A 25,057-nucleotide genomic window follows, 5' to 3' on the forward strand; every position below is an offset into this window, starting at 1 on the left:
TAGAAAAATAAGAAATTAATCGGAAAAAACCCTCTAAAATGCAATATATTTCAATTACTAAATTCTTAACCCAAGTGTTAATGATTTCAGCAGTCTTAATTTTTCCCTTAATTGCTCTTAATATCAGGTCTGTCCCCAGCTTTGACTCATGAACATTTTTTAAAAAAACCATAACAGATTTGGAATAGAATTTCAGATTTGTGCTGTGCAAAAATAGGACTTCAAAATTCCCTTAATAAACAATATTACAGTTAAATTATGTGTATTAAATTATTTGCTGCCTCCAGTTTTGGGATAGAGACAAGTAAATCAGTAGTTTACTTGCTCAGCTCTTTCCTTTGTTAATTCAGAAAACATCAAACACCTAAAATTTTGCCAGAGGTGAGATTCCTGAACCTGTTCTCCTGTCCTGAGTCCATGGAGATTCTGTAAAATGCTGCAGGAAGACTTTTACTGCAGCTAGAAATTAAAGTAGAAAGCCATAAGGTTTTCCTCTAAGGAAGTATTCACAGGTGCCTTCACATAATGTATGCAGGGTAGTCTGTAATAGGAGGGTTGAGGCAGACCTGGATTTCCAGCACAATGACCTTGTGCAAGATTTAGGTACTGTTGTGACCTGCCATCGAGTCTAACTCAGACTCTCTAAATTATGTCAGTCTGCCCCTCAAAATATATTTCTTGATTGTACTGAAAAAGCATAAAAGTAGCTCCAGGTCAGCACTGCTCCCACAGCTCCTCTTTGAAATGCAGAACAGAAAATTACCGTGTGTGTCCAGCTGCTGGCCAGGTCAATCCTACCAGCTTCAGCATCAGCACCTTTGACACATGTAAAGATCTATAAGGGTATATATGAGGAGTTTGGGTGGGGAGAAGGGTGACAAATCTAGGTAAAGGGAGACCTGGGATGAAAGGAAGCTTGCAAATTTGTTCGTAGTAGCCTTTTTAGGCTTTAATATTTATCTTTGAAAAGGCAAAGCTAGTCCAGCTAAGCCATTAATATTACTACATTCAAATAGGAAGTAAACTGGAAACTGCAATCTCTTTCTCCTGCTCAACCTCATTCAAGAAAAAAAAAGAGGTGGAAGTGACTCTTTTTCAGTGTATGTCATATTGCAGACTAGAGGACAGTCAGAAGGAAGGATGACTAGACACACATTTTTAAATCGAAGATTTTAACCTCTCAAAGACAAGGACCCTGTCTTTGTAAATTTGATGAGTGGACTTCCTGAAAGGCTGGCTAACTTCATTTGAACTTGAAGTGCAAGCAGCAGTATATTGCATTCATATTAGTTCAGCAATTCTAGCTTGGAGCTGGGGTTGACCAGGATAAACTTCTTTGCCAAAAGCATTAAAGAAGAGGCTACTTTTTATTTATACAGTGATTGAAAACAAAAGATGCTGTTGTAATCAAGAATGCTGTTGCTAGTGACAGTTGTGTACAGTAAGAAATGCTTGTTGGAAAAGGAGCCCTCCATATATTTTTCAAGAATGGTAACAGATAAAAATGGAATTGTTTGTAGAAGTATTAGTTCTTAGAATAAAACTTACTTTTTTGTTAAAAAACAGGAGTATCAAAGAACATTGTTTTAATAGTGGAGTGGTAGGTATCTGAAACAGCTTTTATCTCAGACTCTAGATCACATATATTCTCTAGAAAAACATCAATCTGTCTGTTGGTGATATGTATGTAGGTATTACAACGAAATTTGCTACTTTTAATTTTCATTTTAAAAACCCAGCCCAAACCTGTGTTGATAACTTCCCAGCTTGTTCCTCTGTCTCTGGAAGGACTGCCCCAAAATCAGGTATTTTCTCTAAGAAAATAATGCAAGATTATGATCACCATCATTACTTTTTCTTGTTTTGTTCTTTCACTATATAGGAGACCATTGCCTTGTGCCATCAAAATGCAGAGTTATCCAGTAAAGGTAAGTGTGTGTGAAGTTTATAGTCAGATGTTTGCCGTTCCCATGTTGTTCGACATCAGTGTTAATGCTCATGTACATCTATCAGCAGTCTTACTTATATATGGAAAAGATTTCAAAGAACTGGTAATGTATAATTACATAGAGTAAAATCTTCAGTTTGGTATTCAGAAAAATTCAAACACTTCTCACAAGTTACTCTCCAGGAAAATACAGTGGATTTTGTACACAGAGCTCTTTTTAAAGAACTGTGAATTATAGTCTTCTTTTCTTTTTTTCTGAAAAAATGGCAGAAAAATGAGCCAAAAACCAGCTTTCTTTTAATGAACGTTCCTTAGAAATGTGTTTTACATCACTATTTAAAGAGTATTCAAAATTTTTCCAAATGAATAGCTCATTTTTTAAATTACTTTGAATGTTTGAAGGATTTGGTCAGAAAAAGAAAAGGCTCTTAAAAATAAGAGCACTGTGGTTATTTTACTGGAAGCCTAACACCTAAGTTAACTGAAATTGAAGCAAAAGCCTCGGTTTTTTGGCTTTCAGGTAGTTATTCCATAGTTGAAGGAAAGGTAAAAGGCCTTTGGTGCCTTTCCCTATATTGCATTTCTTTCAGTTCTTGAAAAATAGTTGCAAACCAATTTAGAGCCACACTTTAGCCACACATCAGCTCTGTGTGTCTTGGTGATAGTGAAATATTACAAAGCACATTTAAATATAAATTATGTATGTTTCTAATAGGTTTCTCATTTGTTATACCTTATATTTGAATATTACCTCATCTTTTTCCTCAGCAAGCATTATAAATTAATATTCTAAATTAATAGCTGTTCAGTTCTTCTATTCTCAGGTGTTGAGCTATTCTCAAAACTTTTTTCTGGGCCAAGTCAAACATTTTCAGTAACTATTTATATGAATCTCACAGAATAAATGCAGAGAAAGTTACATTACAACATAAAAAGTTATCAAGAGATCGCAAAATCTGTCTACATATGTCTGTGTCTATATTTTGGCATGAATCTGACCTTAGTTCTGATTTTCATTCAAGAAAATTCATGTAATCTAGTTCAAATCTGTTTCTGTTTAGAAGTAGACTGATTTGTGTGAGTAGCATCATAGCCGGTACTGAGTACTAGCAGCAAGGCTGGGTCTCGTGTCCTCCACATTTCTGTGTATTGTTTTCTGTTGGCTGGAATATTCTGCCTCATTAGCTTTTCACTGAATAGGCTCTTTGGACAAGGGGATGTATTTTTCTTTATATAGATGAATTTAGGTTTGCAGAATTCATATATATGTGTACCTAACAAACTGATATTGAAGATTCTAGGGCACGGATCAATATGTGGTAGTTTATTGAGGCAGACTACATAAGCAGGTGCAGGTGCAAGCACTAAATTTCATACAGAGTTGTTTCAGTCACCATTTAAGCTCTTTAGATTAGTGGGATAGCTTTTAGTTTTAAACTGTATGCATAATAACTGATGTATGGATAATTTCCTTGTAATTTTGGCATAATTTTTAAGAATGATACTTTTAACTTGCATATTGTCCCTGTATTGGCTCTGTGTGTCTTTTTATCTTTGCAGAAGAGTTACCTGAGAATATCAGTTTAGATGCAAAACAAATGTCAGAAACAGCTGATACTGATATGAAGAGCTACACAGGGACTAAATCAAAGGATGAAACAGAGTCAGAAAAGACTTCAGTTTCCAGGGAAACCTGGATGAGCTTTGAAGACTTCTGTGTGTGTTTCCAGTAAGGAATAGAGAGTTTGGGTTTTATTCCATATAATATACAGTATAACAATGGTAAATTCAAAACATGACTATATAAAAATTGTATCTTCTTAAGAGTATAACTGTCCTGCCTTTCAGGGTGGCTTCAAGGCTACTCTTCAGACCAGACTTACTGTCCCTGTTGACAGTGCGTCTGTAGCTGCAGCCCTGCTCTTTGCCTTGGGTGTGTCCTCCAGAACAGAGTGGAGAACGCCACCACCAGCTCCATAGAGCAGCTGTCAGACTGCTGCTGGGGTGGAAGATTGTAGGTCATGGAGTGTTGCGGCCATTAGGTCCTTTTAGAACTCGTGGGGCACTGGGCAGACACAGTCTGCGTCAGAACAACATGATTCTAAAGCGAAAAAAAGTTGTTGCCATCAGCATAGTTTTGCTTGATCAGCTAGGTGTTTTGTCTCACTCCCTTTTCAATATAATTTCAAGGCATTTGTGCCTCTGAAAACATAAAAAAAGCTAGTGTACTTGTAGCATCATACCTTTAGCTTCTGTCTTTCAGATTTAAGGAGCCTGGTACAATGCATATCCTTTAGAACATCTAAAAATGCTGAGGGAAGTAATTTTATCAGAGAAACTTCACTCAGTTCTTTTTTTGTTTGAATGTGTAACGGAGATTTCTTTTTGAAGCTTCTGTTTTCATAAATGAGTGTTTTCTTGAGCAGATATTAAACTCTGCTTACTCTCTAAAGGCGAATGTGTAATTTTTATACCAGCCAGCAGTACAGGAGCTTTAGGAATAAAAAGTCATAGATCACTTTAGGCCTTGTTAAGATTTGCCTGCTATTTTTAGGTAGTCCCAGGTCCAGGAAGATATGGCATTCAGGAAAAAAAAGCATCACAAGCAATATAATTTCCTTTAAAAGTCTTTCTCACAGTGTCATACAGAGAGAATGTGAAATATGAACTTTCTAACTTGTTAGCCAAAGGTTAAAGTACTGTTGACCTTTTGTAGACCAATATTAATATTAATTAAGGTATAAAGTATTTGTCATTTTCTTATCTCTAAATGAGTGAGAGTTTATTTTCACAGTCAACTGATAAAGCAGCTGTTAACAGAGCATCTTCATTGACCTTTGAAGAATTTATCCCTCAGAAGAAATTAGGCACCTAAGACTTTCAGTTTACTTGTCTGTTCAATTGAAAGCTTTTCCTTCTCTGACATACCTACATCTCAGATACAGTGAAAGTAAGATCAATGTTCATAGTTCACATCAACTTTGAGAAGTGAGGAATATTTTAGTCATTGTAGGAATTGGTATGTCGTCAGTAGATCAGGATCCCTGTGGAGTTTTCGAGTAATCAAAACATTGGCTCACATCTGATTCCATCCTCAATTAAAGCTGAAGCCAATTATGTCTCCCTTGGTGCCATCAAAATCAGAAAAAATTGTTGCCTGGAACTATGTAGCTCTCTGAAGGTCTGCAACAGCACAGAACTGAAAAAACCGTTAATAAAATAGATAAAACAATCCTTCCTTACAGTTATACTTTATATAACACGTTATTACAGTAATTTTCAGGTGGGCATGGGAGTTTTAGAGTAATATTAGCATGTTACCATTTATAGATTAAAAATAAACAAATTAGTGGCCTGACCTCCAATGGAAAAGTATAGAAATGCAGCAAATATACTAATTAATTTCAGCTGCTTTCTCTGGAGATTAATTTTATTCACCTTTTTTATAACTAAAAATGTTGAACTGTCTCTGAAAAATAGCTGAGAGTCTGACTTATGAAAGTAAAATTAATATCTTGTGCAATGAAATAGACATTAACTAAACAATGCAATTTATACTGATTATTTTCTTACAATCATATATATCTTATATTTCAATTTTATTTTCTTCTTAGGAACCTGTATGTTTTCCACAAGCCACATACATATGCTTATAATTATCAGAAGACATGTTTTATGGTAAATGACTGTATTGTGCTTTTTTTTTGTCTAAGTCTTACATAATTAGGTAACACATATATCCTAAAGGATATTGGTGGATCATATAGAACTGCTATTACTGAAAAATAATAATGCATTAGGGTTAATGTAGTCAATACAAATGTGTGTTTGCAAGCAAACATTCTGCATTATATCTATCTATCTATCTATCTGTCTATCTGTCTATCTATCTATCTATCTTTAAGGCAAGGAAAAAATGCTGAGGAATGCCACTGCACAATAACAGAAAAATGGCTTATGTAAAGAAAATTGATAGTGAATCAGATCTCTGCCCACTCTTTATTTTGATTTAAAACTACCTTTTAACGATTTGATGTCTGAATTGAGTTTAATGATGATTCATCTACAGAATCTGCCCTTCAATTCTCCTTCATCTTCACCTGTCACCTAAAACCCAAATTGTGAGTCTGTTTAGCATAACCCTCCATTTTCTCTTTAAATGCTAAGTCATTTTGCTGTTTACAGCATCCTGGTGCAGGGATTTAGAAATACTCCTTAGTTACATTAAAATAATGGAATTTCTTTAAACCTGTCATGCATATTATCAGAAGGTTATTCAACGTGCTTGAATATCCTGTTCCAGCTCTTATATTATAGTGTATCTGAAGTGTAATTGTAGAGCACTGAAATGTAAACTCCAGGCATGAACTTCATGTAAAATCCTGTACTGAGAAGGTTAACAACATGGATTATGCTTTATAATTGTAGTACACTTGCAATTTCCCACCTCTCTGTAATCACATCACAAGAAATTTTCCTAATGACTGCGTGATATACTTTCCTAAGCCATAATCAGCATTAAGACTATGTGAGGCTGTGTGCTCTTGAGCCAAACAAAACCTAACCCTTTGCTGTAAAATCGTTCTAATTTCTTACATTGAAAGAGATGAGATGTTTACAGTATGGGGTAAATTCTGTATTATGCTTATAAAAGAACTTTTTAATATTATGGTAAGAAGATAAAAATACCAAAAAAATGGCTTTATATGACTCTGGAATATCCAGGAAGACATGTACTGTAACAGTGCTGAAGAAATAAGCTCATTCACCATTAGATTTTGAAGAATTTCTAGGAACAGTAGAATCATTCTATGGTTTCTAATATTGGCATAGGAATTATGTATTAAAGTTGAGAGTCAAAGATGTTGTCCCCATAGAGTTTTGTAGGAGAAGAACCCCTTTATGAGGGAGGATCACTCATATCTACCAATTAAAAAGTACTTATTTCTTTCAAGCTTTCTTTAATTAATTTGAATCAGAAAGTTGCAGCATGAAACAAAATTTTTGGTCTTCTGTTGCTTGTACCTACACTGAGGTACATATGATGACTATAACATAAAAGTAGATATATTCTCATGCCAAAAAGCATTCTGTTTCCTTTTAGCTTTTAACTGAACATTATGATACATGCAGCATGAGGCTCTGGGCTTAAATGATATGTCTGAAATTTGGAAGAAGTAGTGACAATTAATTGCTTGCTTCCCAGATCATAACTAAGGTCACCATATCAGAAGTCTTAGTCCTATTTTGTATAAGGCCAGTCAGATAACATTCAACGGAAATGAAGGATGAACAAATGTCTGTTTTTCTATACAGTCTACTGATGACGAAGTCTTCTATTATTTACTTGTGGACAGTCTGATGCCCATTGAAATCCTGGTTAGCTTTTCTGCATTAGTACACTGGTATGTTACTGAAGGTAAGGCCAACACAAAAAATGTTAATGTTGTGTTTTCCCATTCTTGAATATGTTTGTGCTGTCGTGTTTGTCTGTTATGGACTTGGGCACAATTTGAGAGTTTAGCAAGAGTTTGAAATAGTCAAATTGATTTTAAGAAATACACTGATACTCAAGCAATACTTCGTCATTATTTCATATTGATGATGAACATTTTCATGAAAGGATCTCTCCCTTTACTGTTTATTATGATTTGCTGGAAGCTTTTCATTTGTATATTCCTGGAATGGATTTCCTTGTGTTTCTTGGAGTTTCTTTTCTACAGATTCCATTCTTGCAAGCTAACTTATGCCTTAGCTGATCATAATGCAGCAAAAACAGCAATATAACCAAAGTATATTTCTGAAATTATTTTTAAACTGGTTCACAATAAGCTCTCCAGTACATTTAAAGTTGGCTTTTTCAAGATCTAGCAACTTGAATGATTTAAATAGAAATCTCTTGCATTTAATGAAAAACATAGAATGGAATTCAAGAAAGCTAAGACTTTATGGTAATTGGCTTAGATTAATCAGATATTTAAACATTGGACATGAATGTAATTTTAGTGCATCTGGAGTAGAGTAGAGAGAACCAAAAGAAAGTTTAAAAAACCAAACTGACCATTCTGTGTAGATAGTTAAACTATAAGATATAAATATAAATAAACATAAATAAATACGAGTTTTTTATGGCTGTTTGCTTCCTTTGCATGTGGACAGAAAGGGTTTCTATGGAGTTTTACAGCAGCCTTAAGTGCCTTGGAAGATGTCTGATGTATACATCTTAGTAATACATTCTTTTAACCATTATTTTCTAGCAAATGGTACAAGTAAGCCATGTTTTGTACCACCAGTGCATTTTAAATGACTGGATTTTTCTATGTTAGTGAAGGCCACAGGAAGACTTTAATAAGTGTCAAGTAGCTACAGATTCTGCATAGGTGTGTCTGAATGTTATTGTTATTCACCCTCCCCATATTGTGTGGGGTGTATTTTCTTGGGTTTTTTTCTTAATCTAGGTACTAAACAAGAATGTTCAATGGGTGTGCTGAGGGTTGAACGTTTCTCTTGGAAATCTGTGACTCCTGGGGAACTTGTGTTAAAGATGCGTACATCTGCAACCAAAGCTACTGTGATAAATCTTCCTGTTGGGTATGTATGAGGCTTCATTTCTGTCCTGACTCTTTAGCTAAGGCTTAAAATGATTGCTTACTTTACACAGTAACACAGTAAGAGTTTATTTCCTAAAACAAAAGTTTTTGGAGTATCAGACTAGTTGATAGGTAGGATTTGGTAAAACTGCCAAATTGCTGTGAATTTGCCAGAACTTTTATAAAGATTTTGAGTTCTTTACTCGTACTTAAGAGGATTTAACTAGAAAAATCACAGATTTGCTAAAAAAAAAAAAAAAATTTAAATTCTTACAAATTCCTACTTAGAAGTGTTTCTAACTAGAATGATTAGAAATGTTCCCTGGAGTAGCAAGAAAGATGTAAGAATTAGCATTTTAGTGGAACTGTAAAAGCATGATGATACCCTAGGAGGTTTCAATGCTTTTTCTGAAACAGGATTTATGAAACATGACAGGATAAATTCTAACATTATCCACGAAGTCTTGCATATCTTACTTCCCATTCACATACTGCTCAATATGATTTTTTTCTCTTTGCATGTAAAACTAAATATACAGTGTGGGGCATTGGCTGACAGAAATAGGTAAAAAGCAAGAGCGCTTGATATGTTATTTTCTGAAAATCCTTCTAGGGAAACCAGGAAAACAAAATCTTCATGTCTTGTCATAAGCATAATGTTCCTGACTAATTTACTGAGGCCTTCTACTTTTCCAAAAAGAGAAAATCACCAGTTTCATCTCAAAGAGATGAAACAAAATGTATTTTTAAAAGATTAAGTAAGATGTCAAATAAATAGGCATAGAAAGAAAATACCACAACACTAGCATGCTGAAATTAAATCAAAGATCTTTAATAGTGCTCTTTACTTGTTTTGATTCAGACTAAAACTGGAATAGTTATATTTATAGACTGCATTCACATCTAGTTCTACATTCACATCTAGTTCTGCATTCACGTGTATTTTCTTAGTGTAGCTTCTAAAAGTTGTCTCTCTGTACTGTAGGGAGGCCAAAAATGTGTATCTTTTTGCACCTGTGAATTTCAAAGCTAAGATATACCATCATCTCAAATTTATAAGCTTCCCACCTTTGATTCTCTCTACTCCAGTCAGAGACAGGAGGCTTTCAGTCAGATTTAATTTACAAAAGGTATGGGAGACAAATGGGCTTGTTGACCACTTCCCCATTTTATTCCAAAAGAGAAATCTCTTGGTAAGCATGGAAGGCATTCTCTTCCCACTGTCTGTTAGTGGCTAAGGGGCATTTAAATTTCAGTTGAAAGAAGATGGAATTAAAAAATGCCAGTGTGTGTGTGGGGCATTAACTCTCGTTTCTTACTCTCTCTGCTGAATCTCTGGTTAACACTTTGAAGCTGTGGCCTGGATAAGCTTCTCCAGCTAAATGCAATTCTGACAATGATACTACCAAATGCATGGAAAGAAAACTTAAGAATTGCTGGAATTAAAAAAAAAAGTTGGTTGGTTTGTTTTCTTCCTTATAGGCGACACATACTGCTCTTCACCGTAAATTGTCCCATAGGGCACCACATTCATCTGTGTACCATGGTGCCATGTGTCTTTGGAGAAGAGGATACTGTGATGCCAGCTCTTCAGAAGGTATGCATAATGACTAAGCAAACATTGGTATAACAGTTTTTTAAAATATTAATTAAAGTAGTATCCGATTTCCATTTAGAGTTATTATACTCAATGGTATAGTATTAATTTTAGTATGAAATTGATAAGGGCATTAAAGATACATGTTTTACAGCACAACAGGTACTGGGTGCATATTGCAAAAGTTATCTTACATAAATACATAAGTTAGCACTGGGTAGTATTGTGGTTTACATAGAACAGCAGCATAAAATATCAAAAATACTCTTGTTGAAATACATAAGTCAGAGTAGCACATAACTCACTTTTTGAAGCATGTCATAAAATACATGTATAAATATTAATTAGTATTAAAAAATACCTGCCTATTAAATAAATTCTCACATCAGTAAAGTATGTTTTGTCCCACAAGATCGAATATTACTCACCAGGTCCCAGAGCAGCTTTTATATCTAAAATGAGCAATTTAATCAAACAACTTTTCATAGCTGAGATAAGAGGCCCAGAGGAGAAATTACTGCAGCTTTTGTTCTTCATTGTCCATAATCCAGAGAGATAGCACTCTCATCCATATTTTCAAGGTTTCGTTAGCAAGCAGTAGGCTCAAATATTTGTTGAGGTCCCTGAGGGGAGGAAATATAGTTTCTAGAGAAAATTCGTGCAAAAATGTTTTAAAAGGTGAGTGTAACAGCAAATTTACATAGCAGTGTAGATTCTAGGTCCTAATAACAGAGCACTAGAACAGCTTGTGCAAATTTATCACAATTTATTGTAGTAAAGAAGTTTAAATATAAGAAATTGGGGCATTAAAAATATCTTGTGACTGTACTATCCGCTTGCCTTCAATTTTTGGATGAAAAGCTATTTATCATCAAGAAAATAAAGCAGAATTTTATCCTTGGGTCTTCTTCGCACTTCTTTTTGAAGACAGAAATTTCTCTGCAGACTTTCATTTTCAGGAAAGTGTCCATATTCTTGCACAGAAATCCTGATGAAGATTAATGATGCTTTAGGCAGCATGTACTTGATCATTGTTTTCAGCAGGATACAAATACTAATTTGTCCTTTTATAACAGAAGATGCTGAGCCCTACAGCTGACAGTCTTATTATCACTGCAGTACAAAGTCTCTATACGGATCTTACTTTTGATTAAATTTCTTCGGACTAATAATTTGGGAATAAATTTCCTAGGACTAATAATATGGGAATAAATAATGAATAGATATGGTGCCTGTTATTTATTTCACTAGCTAAAATCAGTGAGAAATTTATATGCTTTTGAATATCAGAGATGTAATTGATTTTACAGTTTATAATAACAACTGCATGAATTCAGGAAATTTTTTTACTTCATCACAGAAAGAAGGCTTGTATTCTGTCATAGTCCAGAAAGAAAACAAAATCTTAAAGCAATCTTTCTAACGATGGTTGGTTTATTGTCTCCCCCCAGGAGAGCTCTCGATTTATGGAACAGGCTACAGCTATCCTGAAAGCTGTTGGAAATGTGATAAATAATTTCAGCAGTAAGGATGAACTTCCTAAAGCCTTGAAGGAATTGGAAGTAGCTCATTGTCCTCCTGGCCTCCATGGTACTAAAATGGCTGAAGAAAATGTCAAGGTGAACAAACAATTTTAATGAATGCCTATCTAAAAGCTACAGAAGCTGGACAGCTGCTTAACATTCTCATTACTCTGTTCAAAACAATGCCTGTGCATTTAATAAGGACCACCTGCATGCTCTGAATGTGGCCTTCGTTATAAAGTGTAAGCCCAAATGGCATAACTTGCAACTGTATGATAATTACCTTCTTTTAATAAGAAAAATTTCAATGTGCACAGAGTAGCACATTCTAAATTGAGTCTATTCTTGTCAATCTAGTTTAGCATACTTTGGGGAAGAAAGCATGAGCTGTTTTTATATTACAACTTCCTTTTGAATTTAAAACATACTACCTGAAATGCAGAAAAGTCTAATGGCTCTTTTCTGTGCCTAATGTTGATGGAACAGGAAAACATTATTACAGCTTATATTTATGAAGGCAGTAATGAGTTCTTTCATTCACAGTATTTTTAGTTGGTTTTCTTTGTTTCTTGAAACTGCAGCATTCTTACTTAACTTTTCTGCTCTGTATGTATGATAAATTAAAGGTACATGATGAAAACATTACACTTTTCTGTAGATCTCTATGCTATAGCTTTCCAATATTGTAAAAAGATGGGAACAAAAAATTTTTTATAGAAACACTAATTTTTTATGTGTATGCAAATGTTGATAATATTGCTATAATTTGATTTTTCTACAGTCAGTAGCTTATATATTCCAGATTCATTTATTTTCATCAAAGTACTAGAAAGCTCACACAGTTTAGGCTGTATAGTTTAGAAGACTGAATAGAAGAAAGGGTTTAATATTTTTATAATCACTGCTATTAAAAATTAGAACACCTAAGGTAGCAGTTTTAAAGATGGGCTTGACACCAGGCTCAAATTCAGCAAAATAAAAAAATTAAAAGAGAATGATTACAGGTGCATCACTCATAAAAGAGGTAATTTTCATGCCAAGTCCACCAGGGAAAAAAAAATTGGTTTGAACTCAGGAATGGAATATACAAATTTTAAATGCATATGCTCGTATGAAATATGTGCAAAACTTAGAGACCTTAAGAAAAATTCAGGAGTCATAAACACAGATATCTCTTCATCTCTCCCCCTCTAAGAAAACCAATGTTTAGCTGAAAAAGAATAAAAAGACAGAAATTGGATAAATGAAAGGCACTGAGCTGACAGTGATTCAAGAATGAAAATATGGAAATTATCTGTCTTTAATACAAACAGAGAAAATATATTCTGAGTGCAAGAAAGAATCTACTATATTCTTTCTTCCCTAGTCTTACAAATTTAAAAATAAAGGATGTGTTTATTAGTATTAAAATACACAAGTTGTTTCCAGAAAGCAGAAAAGTATGAAACTAAGGACAATGAAAGAGAAAAATCATGTCTTTTCCAGTAAGTTGTTACTATGTTCTTCAAGTCAGATTATGAAACAAATTCTGAAAAACACTCTAAAATTCCCATCTACTAGGAGTGGGGGAGGAAGAGACTGGATTTCTGATCTTTAAAGAACATCAATATGTCAAAGAAAAGAAATAGTGCCAAATCTTCCCATGATGTGGCACCTCCTAATCTAGAAAGCATTCCCGTTCGGTTATCAGTCTCTGTTCTCCAGCCTTGGGTTTAGAAGTCCCATTGTCATGATAGCAATTATAATATGTTCTTCTGTCTTCTGGTATGAGGCCATCAACCCCCTATGCATAAACTAGTAGGATGTTTTTGGGTGATAAACACACTGTAGAATAAGTAATATTTTCTTATTTTTATAAGCCAGACATGAAACAGGTTTTCTCTTGATTGTTGTCTTGAAGCATTGTAGTCCTGCAGTTGAGATTAATTTTCAGATACAGTATTTGTTAGAGGAAGTTAAATACTTCATTTATACATCATAAGAGAAGAGGGGAACAGTTTTTGAAACAATAATGAGAAGCAGTATAAATCAGTCTTTAGAAATGAATCATTCTTTTAATGCTTTTCCTCTTTCTGATTTTAGGTTTTCAATAATGCATTTTGGTATTTGATCAAATCTGTATTAGACAAGAAGGATCTTTGCAGATATAAATTTGCCTTCAGATCCTTCACTTTGGATTTTAAAGACACTGATATTTCTGGGGACGACACTGTGTTTTCAGGTAACGTATTGCTATTGCTAATCACTTCAAACATATCTGCCCACCCTTATTTTCAGGGAAGTCAGCTCTTCTCTGTTCTTGTTTGTTCTTGCTTAAGTAGGCACAGTTAATTTTTAAGCCTAGGACTTTTACTGCTGACAGCACATCTGAGGCTCATCTCAGAATAGAAATGATCCTTTTCCTTGTTCTGGAAAGTATGTTTACCCTTTGTTAATTTATAAGACTGCCCTTTGTCTTCCTTGAGTTGCATTCGTCAGTATTGACAAACATTAACAAACATCTCCATTTTTTTACCTGATGTACTGCAGCTCCTCACTTTTGTTCATATTATCAGCTGAAAAGACCTTAAATGCATATATTGTTCACAAAATGAGAGTGAATGAAGACTCAAGTTAATACCTTCATTGAAAGTTCAACTATTTCTTAGTGATGGGTTGAGAGGTTTTTGTTTGGTTGCAGTGGGGAGGGGTATTTTAATTTTTTTTGTCCTGCTCGCTTGGTTGGTTGCTTGTTTCTTAAGTTTGCTGTTCGTGAAATTATTGTATTGCCTGGCTAATGTAGCGTGGAACCAGCTACAGCACCATCTGCCTCTTCTCCAGCCTGTTGTTAGGGTGTCCTGTGTACCTGAACATAATCTGAGAGGAGCCATTGGAAAGCCAACATATTTATGAAAAGCAGGGATAATTCTCTTCCCTCTGTTTCTTTGCTTCATTTTTTATGCAGGCTGGAGGCATACGCGGTTACAATTAAGTTTGCCTGGCAACCAAATATATGGCTCTTCTCCTTTTTAGGACTTATTTTTCAGTCTCTGTAACTTTTTAATCTATTAATATTAGCATTTAATTTATTAACAAAAGCCTTATGTATATGGTTTCACATCACAACAGAAAAATCATTTATCTGATTGGTGGGAAGAGACATGATCACCATTTGAAGGCTTTTTATGGGGACTTAGCTTTTCCTCTGTCTATTGTGAACTTACAGAATATAAAGTGTTTCTACTTGGTCAAACAAAATGGTACCAACTTCCTTTTGATTAGTCAGTTTATTATGGAAAATTAGTATTAAAAGCTAAATTAAAATTTATACAAATATCTTTACTGACTACTGACACAATGTTGTAATACTTCTCTCCTTTAAAGAAAGCACTTATAAGTATGAATGCTTGTCTCTCTTTACTGGGAACTTTCCTCTGAATCTCCTCTCTTCTGAAGGTTATTCTCCTGTGAGACATCAGGTATTTTTCAGAGAATTGCATCCCATGACAAGAGTATATTACAAGGGTCAGCATATTGACATTTATCACACCACTTGAAGTAAACAACACCTGTCACATTTTTAAAGATAACTGTGCTACTGATTTCTGTATTCAAAAAAAAACCTTAAACACTTGTCAGCAATAGAAGACATTTTTAAAATAGATTTGAATAATTAGCACAGTTGACAGGTTGTAGCAAAGATCTCATATAAATTACTAAAGTATGAGATCCACTGTGACAGAATATTTTTTAGGAGTTGGGCAGTGAATCAAAAAAGTGGGATAAATATATGGAGAAAGTTCTGTTTCAGTTTTGTTTCCTCCAGTGTCCAAGATATCCTTTAAAATTATTTTCTTTTCTAGAATTAAATTGCAAGAGATCCCTTTGGGACCAGAAAGGTAATTGTTTCCCTTTGGGTTTATTGACACTGGACATTTTTTGACCTTTCTTAACTTTTTGCCCTGCTTAATAAATGTTGCTTTGGAGTAAATGCATGCTTTTGTCCAGGCTCCATCCAGAACCCTAAAGAAATAAAGCATAAACCAAGTGAAATGTCAAGGAAAGACAGGTAGATAGCAGGAAAAACCAGTTGAAAACTGCACTGTAGAAAGGCCTAGAAGGATTGGCATCAGCTTATTGCCCTGGCCCACGTTAGTACTGCTGCATTGTCAGGTTAGTTGCTCAAGTCTTGTCACAACTTGAGGCAGTTACTCTTTGGAACCTAATAGACACCAGTGTAAACTACCATAACAGATGACTGAAATATTTTTGTCATCTGTGTCTGAAAATATATCAGGTCAGGTTAAATGTGAGCTTTTTTTGAAAGATCACCTCCATTTTATGTTGGCATATTCATTTTCCACTGTGTGCTGTATTAATCTCAGGGTTTACCAAGGGCAAGGATATTATGATTCACAGCAGTTAGTGGTCATGCCTGGTAAGGTTTCTGAGAAGCCACCCTGAAAATGGTCTAGTCATATTTATTTTTCTGCCAAGTATCCATCCCCATGGAGCAAATAGCAGAAGAGCCACAAGAAGCAAGTGGAAGATCATGCCATGTGAATGTACGAAAAAAAGATGGAAGTGTCTGAAGCTGAGTGCTTCACCATGGCATGGCTCTTCCTGTTGTATTCTGGAAAGAGAGTGAATAAAGGGGCCGTGCAGAGCTTTGGGCAGTCATGAGGTGCTGAATTTACAGAGGTATGTGATGCTTCCTGGGAAAGGAAGCGCATATCAGGATGATGTTACACAAGAGACAGTGTTGGCAATTCAATACTGCCTGCCTGCTCTCTGTTGCACATGTTCTTTGTTTACCTTGTCCTGGTTTCATTGGGCCCAGTAGTGAGCCAGTGGTCTGTGGCACTGATTTTCAGGAGTCTCAAACACTTGAGAGTCATTTAGGCACATTTCAAGGGCTCCATTTCTTTCTCATGGATAAATTCCAACTTTGAAGTTGGAAGTGAAGTGCTCTGTGCATACCGTTCTCTTAAAACCTTCTGGTCTGAATTTTTATCTAGAAGTCGAGCTGTTCTCTATAAACTTATCTGTGAAACTGTATTTGAGAAGTCCTGCTCCCGCTCAGTTCTTTTTCAGAACAAGCTTCTCTCTCCTCCAGAAGCAGAGGTTCAGATGAGTGATTATACAGTTGTGTTGTGTGACTGAAAAGAGAATTCTTAACATTTGTTTCTTCTTGCACTTTGGATTTGAACTTGAGTTCCCCTAAGAGGTGAGGGGAAGTTGGACATTATTTGGTTGAATATGTGAAGTGCCTCTTGAGTACATGCAAAATACTCCTTTTTCAAAAAAATCATTGTTACATTGCCTCCAAGAAAACTGCAGTGATTTTATGGTGAACAAAGTCTTGCTAGGCTGCTTTGAAAGCTTCAGTTTTATTATTAGCAGGGTGTTTTCTGATTAACAGCTGAGGCGTGTCAGAGATTTTTGACAAATCTGTGTTCAATCATAATGTCAAATTTGAAACATGCACTAGTTCAATATTGATTGATTTAAAGCATTCTCTAGTTCAATAATGATTGATCCAAAGCATTTCAGAGTACACATTTCTCTGCTTATAAGAAAAAATAGTAAGAAAGGTTAAGTACAAAAAAACCTTTGAAGAAAATATTGCAAAGAAAAATATTTTTGTTCCTATGACATTGTATAAAAAAATTAGAACAAAAAAGAAACTCCTTTGGAATATATACTGTAGGAATATATACTCATACTTTTTGGGTTTTGGCCTGATCTGCAGTAATTTGTGACAGTTTCTATAAATGGAATTGATTACTGTGTGACAGTCCATCCAAATTTTTTATATTTGTGTTTTCAGAAACAGTTTAACATTTAACTAACTGCATGTATAGCCATATATTCTTTATCCTCACAAATGAAATGTTTTATTTATAGAGATATAGGTTCTTATTTCTAGTTATGGAGGCCACTTGACATTCTCAGTGGATGAAGTTTTCAGCTGATTCATAGGGCAACACCAGACCAATACTTTTTGTGTGTACTTTTCTATATTATTGATTCCTGTTCCATGTTAGGATGTTCTTACTCATTAAGTCAATCTGTGTATGTGTGTGTTCATATATATACAACTTTTACTTTATAATACATTATTTTCCCTTATATGGGGAATGTAGGCTCTGCAGCAGAACTCATTCTTCCGAGCTAAAACATGTGCTGAAAATTAAAGTCTATTTCCCTTCTGTGAAAATAATGATTAGTGGGATCAGAAGTCATCTTGCCACTGTGTTATTTAGTTGTAAAATAGAAAAGATTGTAGATCGGACAAATTCATTTTGAAATGTGTTACAGTGATGAATGAATGGGAGAGCCAAAACCTTTCCAGAGGTGCACAGACAGGACTCATCTTAGAACATGTTAAATTCCAGTTGAGTATTAGGAAGCCATTTTTCACCATAAGGCTAATCAAAAATTGGAAAAGAAAATTAAATTATGGTCTCCATGATTATGGAAGTATTAAATAATGGACTGGACATTTACTCAAGAACATGAGCAACCTATTCTAAATTCATCCCACTTTGGATGTGGGATCAGACCAGATGACCTTCAGGGGTCCCCTCCAGTCTGTATTATTTTGTGATTGATTATATGCTTCTCTTTTATAAAAGTGGTTGTGCCATTCATATTGTTGAGTTCTAATCTGGTTTATATTGAAGTGGGCTTGTGTAATCTTTCAGCCCCCAAGTATTAAAGAAGCTTTCTAGCATTTGCAAATGCAATAGTGATAAGAAATGATGGTTTGAGAACACAGCCAGATTTAGCAATATTGAGTAAAAGTGATTAGATTGAAATGTGTGATCTGGCTGATGAAAGCAGTATCTTAAGATAGTTTGTTTGCCTGCAGTGTTGTCTACATTTTTCAAGCAGATTCCTCTTCTCCTTTTTGTTTGTTGGTACTTCCTTTTGCAGCACTTCTTCCTTCCTATCATGCTGTCTTGGTCCCGTTGATTTCATATGTGTGCAGTTCCAAACTACCCCCAGGCACTGGCCTCTTGGAGTGTTGCTCCCCACACCCTTGCCTAAGTCCTGGTGCTGATGGCTCCCAGGATGCTAACTTTAGGCAAGAATGCCTTCAAAGAGCTCATTGCTAACCTCTCAAAACCTACTAATTATGTTCCACTTCAAAACTCTTTGGTAACAGAAAGTCAGTCAGATAAATGAACTCTCCCTTTATCATAGATCTTACCCTTATTCCATGGCTCCTTTGCCAAGGCTAAACAAAATGTTTCAAACAACTCTGGTGTTTAAATTATTATTTAATAAAATAATCAGATTGAGAGACAGAAGTACTTAAAATCTTGTGAAGCTCTTTTAAACTGTGTACAGAGTCAGACTTCAGTGTATCAAATCCTCTTGGTTCATGTTTGGAAGAATATTTTGAAATTACAGTAGGAAACATGATTCTAAAATGTGTCCTGCAATAGCTGTTCATGAAGAGAAAAATTAAATTATTTGGTGTTTGGAATTAGCAAAATAGCTTACATTTTGACTTTGTGTAATTACACAGTATATTTTCTCTGCTTTTATCATGATAAAAAAAATTCAAGAGTAATATTTTCATCATAAAAATTTTAAGCTTAAAATAACTCTCTTCCTATTTTGTGTTTATTTGGGTTTTTTTTTCTTTTTAAATTCATTAAAGGCAGCTTTGTTGATGTTGCTCATTCTCCCATTCCTTCAGAGAGCAGTGAGGAGAAATCCCTTAGTAGTTGGGAGAACCAAACTCCTACATCTGAAGAAGCAGCAGCAGCTGTCAAACTTCAAGCCATCTGGAGAGGGACCTATATTAGGAAAATACTGAAAAGCAGAGAACCAGGTGTGTCATTAAAAAATGCCTTTAAAAAATGTTTCATACTTCATCTTATTCAAATCTTCACTCTAAAGAGTTTTTTACTAATTAACATCTAGGTAAAAGTAACTGAAACTAATGAAATAGAACTTAGAGTTCTATTAAGTACACCTAACCACTTAGTTAGAACATATGATACTAAAAGTGTGTGAAAGATACACCCCCCCCTAGATTTGCATAGATACTAAACCAGAATTTACATTAATGTAGATTTAGGTCAGAGCTGGGCTAAATGTTAGGGTTTTTTTCTGGAAATGTAAAGGAAATCATAAAAGAACCTAAGCATCATAATGGGTAATCAGTGGAGCACACGCAGTATTGAAGTCTGATGTTGTCCTCCAAAGATACTGTGCTGACACTATCCTTCATTCTTATGCATATAGATAGAGAAATCTTGCATAGCAGTTCAAGACTTGTAGCACATTTCCTATTCAGCAATTCTGTTATCTCAGCTGGAATACTGTGTCCAAGTGCAGTGTCCACAGTACAGGGAGAAAGATAGATAACAGCCGCAAAATTCTGAGTAGAGTTGTAAGGATCAGGATTAAATATATGCCTTGTACTTACAGGTGAGCTTGTAATGTCAGAAAGATCAGATGAAAAAAAGACTTTGCTATAATCTTTAAGTACCCACATGAGAAAAGGAATTTGATAGTAACAGGATCTTTAGGCTGAGATCCAAAGATTGTGACTTGAATTCGGACATACTCAAGTTAGAAAAAATGGCATTTATTTTTAAAAGTTTATTTGTCGGAATAAACCAAGATTTGTGTTGTACTACTGAAAACATAAAAATCAAACAGTCTAGTCTTCATCTGTATTCCGTGTATAGAATTAGACACCTTGAGATGACAACACATCCTGTTATCTGAGTTACCCAACATGGGTGGGATGAATTACCCATTGGAGCTGTCCAATTCTTTTCCTTTTAGCTACACAGATCGTTTAGGTATATCCCTACCCCTTCCTGGTATCTGCAGATGAAAGTTGCTGGGAGTTAAATAGCCTATTCTCTGAGGCCAGAGATTGCCACATATCACTACAACATGTTACAGTGAAAAAAACTGTAAACTGGAGAAAATATTGATCGCATCATTTTTGCAGTTGTAGGAGTGCTGAAAAGTACAAAGATGATGATGAATGGAATATACTCTGTCAAAGGAGAAAACAGTTTTCAGCTCAGTGAGACTTCTGTAAAACTCCAAATAAATAAGGCAATTTACTTGTGCAAGTGGCATTTTTCAAAAGTATTTGGCAGGTGTAATTTAGAACAATAAAAAAATTGGATGTTATAATTTCTAACTTATTTTATTATCTCTAGGTACTAAAGAAAACACTGATGTTGAAGAAACTTTGAAAAACCTATGGACTGTGATTGAGTTAAATTTTGAACAGTGTGCTGTAACGTTGTTAAGGTAATCATGCAATAAACTATTTTATTGCAGGCAATTGTCATAAACTCCTATTTCACAAAATAAACATAGTAAGGGTATTATTAGTGTCAAAATTACAAAACCCTGATGGAAGGGATGAAATGTTTTTACCAAATATATGCTATGCTTTATTCCATGTACTCTACATGAGTAAAATCTAATTTTTAGGTATGTTACAGATTTTTTCCTACAGTTTGAGATAGAATATTACCTTTTCCCTGTGTTTAATTTTTTTAGTATTTGGTAGGCTGTTCCATAAGGATAGATCTGATACTGATTCCTTAGTTAAACAGTTAACCAGTTGTTTTAAAGAAACTTTTTGATTTGTGCTATCTGTTAAGGAATTGTGGTTAACATAAGAAAGGAGATAGCTATACTATTTAACTGTAACCAGTTTATTATCTCATATGGGGACTTTTTTGTTGCATTTGCTTGAAGGCAAGTAGATGTATTTCTAGGCAGATTCTCTCCCTGGTATTTTATTACAGCTTTTGAAAAGACAGCTATTCTAATTTCAACAGTGTTCATTAAATCATTTGCAAGCATGACACCCTTTGGGGATCCCATATTTCCATTAAGTCCTTCAAAAATCTCTGTGCAAGTGTTCACACAACTGATCTAGCAGTAAATCAATTCTTCCAAAGATGAGGAGTGCAAACTGACAATAATTACTGCCTGTGGATATAAATCCTCACTCCTTATAAGCAGCAATTTGAGCAACACTCACACCAGGTATAATTTTATATCACTTTTTAGTATTTCTAATCCTGTAAAATCTGTGTACATTGATGGGATCAGGACTTTGCAACCACAGCCTTGTTTTAAGTATTAGCCATGCATTTTAGATTTGCAGCATCTCTACCTCAGCAAGGATGAGATGCAGTTTTCAGTCTGCCTTCAGACTTTTGAAACTTACGGGGTTCATAGGCATTGTCCTGAGGGATACATTTGAGTGTTAAAATCATGTTAATGTACTTGTGCTTAATGTTTTTTTAGCAGCTGACAGATTTCCATTTAACATAACAATCTAGCGCCTTGGCCAATAAGTTTTGCTTTTATTCCTTTGTTGTTCCCAAAAGTTTTAAAACTAAATAAGGGCATTTTCATCTCCTAATGATTCCACAGCTTTAAGACGACAACTCAGTTATGCTAACTGATATTTATTAAAAAAAAAAAAAAAAAAAAGAAAAAGAAAGAGGTAAAGTTTTGTAGAAGCCATAACATTTTGGGGTATTAGAAGCAGCCATAGTCATGGGTAGACTGATGAACAGAAATATGTGCATATATTTGCCATGAGGTCTGAAAGAGCTGATCCCTCCATTATTCTTTTTTTTATTTAAGAGTAAACAGCTACTAGAGAAACATTAGTAACACATTTTATGTTGTTGTTTTACATTCATGTACAAAGTACTTATGCTTCATGATCAGCATAAGTAAAAGTCAGCATATATATAAATGCCATCCTGATTAGATTTAAGTCTTTGTTTTCTGCTTTCCAGAGAAATGTTTAAAAGAAACTGTAATTCAGTTGAAAAGTTTCCTTGTTATGAAGATGAATGGTGTAAGACATATTTCACTGACTATGCAGTAACATATGCTGATCAACCACCAAATGCATGGTTTCTGGTTTTCAGGTGAGTTTCACAGAGCCCTATACAACTCCTATGGGGAAGTAGTATTGATACACTGTGTTTTTACACTAACCTGCTTAAAAACTTACTTCTTATCTGTCTGCTTTCCTTAAATTCTGATGCATACTTGTTCTGGCTTTGGCAGGAACAAATTTCATTTTCTTCTTCATTTCTTCTTCATTTTCTTGTTAGTAGCTGGTACAGTGCTGTGTATTTGGATTCAGTGTGGGAATAATGTTGATAACACACAGATGTTTTGGTTGTTGAGTGCTTACCCCAGGCCAAGGACTTCAGTGTCTTATGCTCTGCCAGTGAGGAGGTGGACAAAAATCTGGGAGAAGCACAGCCAGGACAGCTGTCCTGAAGTGGCCAAAGGGATGCTCCATACCACAGAATGTCATGTTCAGTATATAAACTGGGGGAGAATTACCTGGAAGGGGGCTAATCACTGCTGAGGAGCAGGCTGGGCATTGGTCAGTGGGTGGCGACCAATTGTATTGTGCATCACTTTCTTCTGTTGGGTCCTTTTACTCTCTCTCCCTCTCCTTATCATTAAAAATATTAATATTATTAGAATATTTGTTAGTATATTTTGTTTGAATTGTTAAACTGTTCTTAACACATGAAATTTATATTTTCTTTCTGATTCTTTCCCTCGGGTGGGTTGGGTGTGGGGACTGAGTGAGCAGCTGCATTGTACTTAATTGCTGGCTGGACTTAAACCATGACAATATTTTTGATTTGTGCTGCACATATCCTTTTATTTGTGAAAATAATTTTGATATAATTTAAATATTTTTTTAGAGAAATATTTATTGTCCCAGAAGACATGCTTGTATTGACAAAGGTGTTTACCACTATCCCTTCCTGTAGACTTCATGTTCTTGATAATGACACACAGGAGGAAATGCCATATGCCTTTTTCAAAGTCACACCTCATGTTTATCCCAAAAATAAGGTAAATGCAAGAAGTTGTTGTGAAAAGTATAATTTTAAAAATAATAACAAGTGCCCAGATTCTGTGGAGATTTTTATCTGTTTCTTAGTGTTCTACTTAAAAGTACACCCTTATTTATCAGCAAATTCGAACAGAGACCATCACTGACCTGCTTCTGTGCTAAATATTTATTACTGAACTTTTGATTATTCTCTCCTCTGTCATCTTTCCAGCTGCTATTATTATGGGTTTTTTTTCTCTTTTATCATGCATAACAGTGAGTGAGCACAGTAAACTTTGAACCAATGTTTAACTTGTGGCCACAAAAATTTTGAACAAGGAATGATAAGTGTCCATCCTTTCTTCCCATGGGTACAGCACAGTAGCCTCAATGATTGTCAATTAGTAATGAAAATGGCCCTTATATTGGATTCCTGTTCTTCCCTATTGAAGAAGTCCCCTCCTAAAGCAACATTTCTGTTATTGTTTGCTAAACTAATGGTTTATATTTTGTAATATTAAATGTGGCTAATAGCAGTAAAGAGTGATTTTTAGAGTACTAAAACACAGTTGTGCAGGCATGCTGTATTTTTCTACTTGTTCTTATTTCATTTCTCAATCAATGAGCTCCTGAGTTCCTCAGTAAGAATATAACCTTATACTCTACAATTCAGCTTGTCTTCTTCCTATTTCTTAATAGTTGATTATTGTTTCAGTGGACCTGCACAAGCTTCTGAAAGCTCTGTTGATACTTTGACAAGACATTTTGCAATTAGCAAGCACAGAATACAATGGTATTATTTTAATCTGTTACATTTCTTTATTACAGTTATTTTGTAAAAAACACTCACCAATGTAATACATCAAGCAAGAAATTATACAGTATGCCTGAATTCTTAAATGTCAGTATTATTACATAAAAAGTCCCTTTTTTAAAAAAAATACACCTACCAGTTCTGCTTCAAAACTATGACTCAGCAGTTTACAACAGAGCTAAAAAGGAGTCCTGTCAACAGATACTGTTTCACTGCTGCAGAGACACTCCTGGAACACGCTAAAGTTCATTTCAGAATGATTGACAATAAAGATTAAATCTGCACACTAGCACTAAAGTCTGTCTTCTTTTTGCAGACATTACAGCCTAAATAGAAACTGGCTACTTGCTTAGCATTTGGATTTTTTGGGGTTGCATTAAATTTTCTTATTTTGTGGTGTTTTCTTTCCACTGCTAGATACAGTTGAATTTGGTTTAGTTCTTGGTGGTCTTTTTTTAATTCTATGCTTTTTATTATTCACAAGTCTTTTGAACTGATTGTAGAAAAGGATAGAGATAAGCACTCGAGCTGCAGCTGACCTACATAGATAAGTTTAAGAAATCATCACTACCACCATGTTTAGTCTAGAAAATAGAAGTCTGTTTGAACAAGGACACTGCTCAGTTATTTGTCTTGACTAGTAATAGAAGGACATAAGGGAATCATCTTACTTTGCCATAAAGCTAGTTTGGGTGGTATATTAGAAAGCAAATCTTTCTGATTCT

The 25,057-nt window shown here is 34.8% G+C and overlaps 1 protein-coding gene across 1 annotated transcript in view; it reads left to right on the forward strand.

Annotated features, from left to right (window-relative positions):
* The window catches only part of ADGB (androglobin), a 111,516-nt gene that overhangs the window by 58,264 nt on the left and 28,195 nt on the right, over positions 1-25,057 (forward strand). Inside the window, exons 13-24 of the mRNA XM_042016610.1 lie at positions 1,883-1,928; positions 3,509-3,677; positions 5,563-5,626; positions 7,265-7,367; positions 8,407-8,539; positions 10,021-10,135; positions 11,587-11,754; positions 13,741-13,879; positions 19,310-19,483; positions 20,838-20,931; positions 22,449-22,583; positions 23,385-23,538. Of these exons, the coding sequence (XP_041872544.1) occupies positions 1,883-1,928; positions 3,509-3,677; positions 5,563-5,626; positions 7,265-7,367; positions 8,407-8,539; positions 10,021-10,135; positions 11,587-11,754; positions 13,741-13,879; positions 19,310-19,483; positions 20,838-20,931; positions 22,449-22,583; positions 23,385-23,538 (1,494 nt within the window). The remainder of the gene's footprint in view (positions 1-1,882; positions 1,929-3,508; positions 3,678-5,562; positions 5,627-7,264; positions 7,368-8,406; positions 8,540-10,020; positions 10,136-11,586; positions 11,755-13,740; positions 13,880-19,309; positions 19,484-20,837; positions 20,932-22,448; positions 22,584-23,384; positions 23,539-25,057) is intronic.

The sequence above is a fragment of the Corvus kubaryi genome, unplaced genomic scaffold, assembly GCF_017639235.1.
Source record: "Corvus kubaryi isolate FWS band 111438036 unplaced genomic scaffold, C.kubaryi_AGA036_p1.0 split3-73, whole genome shotgun sequence".
NCBI classification, from domain to species: Eukaryota; Metazoa; Chordata; class Aves; order Passeriformes; family Corvidae; genus Corvus; species Corvus kubaryi.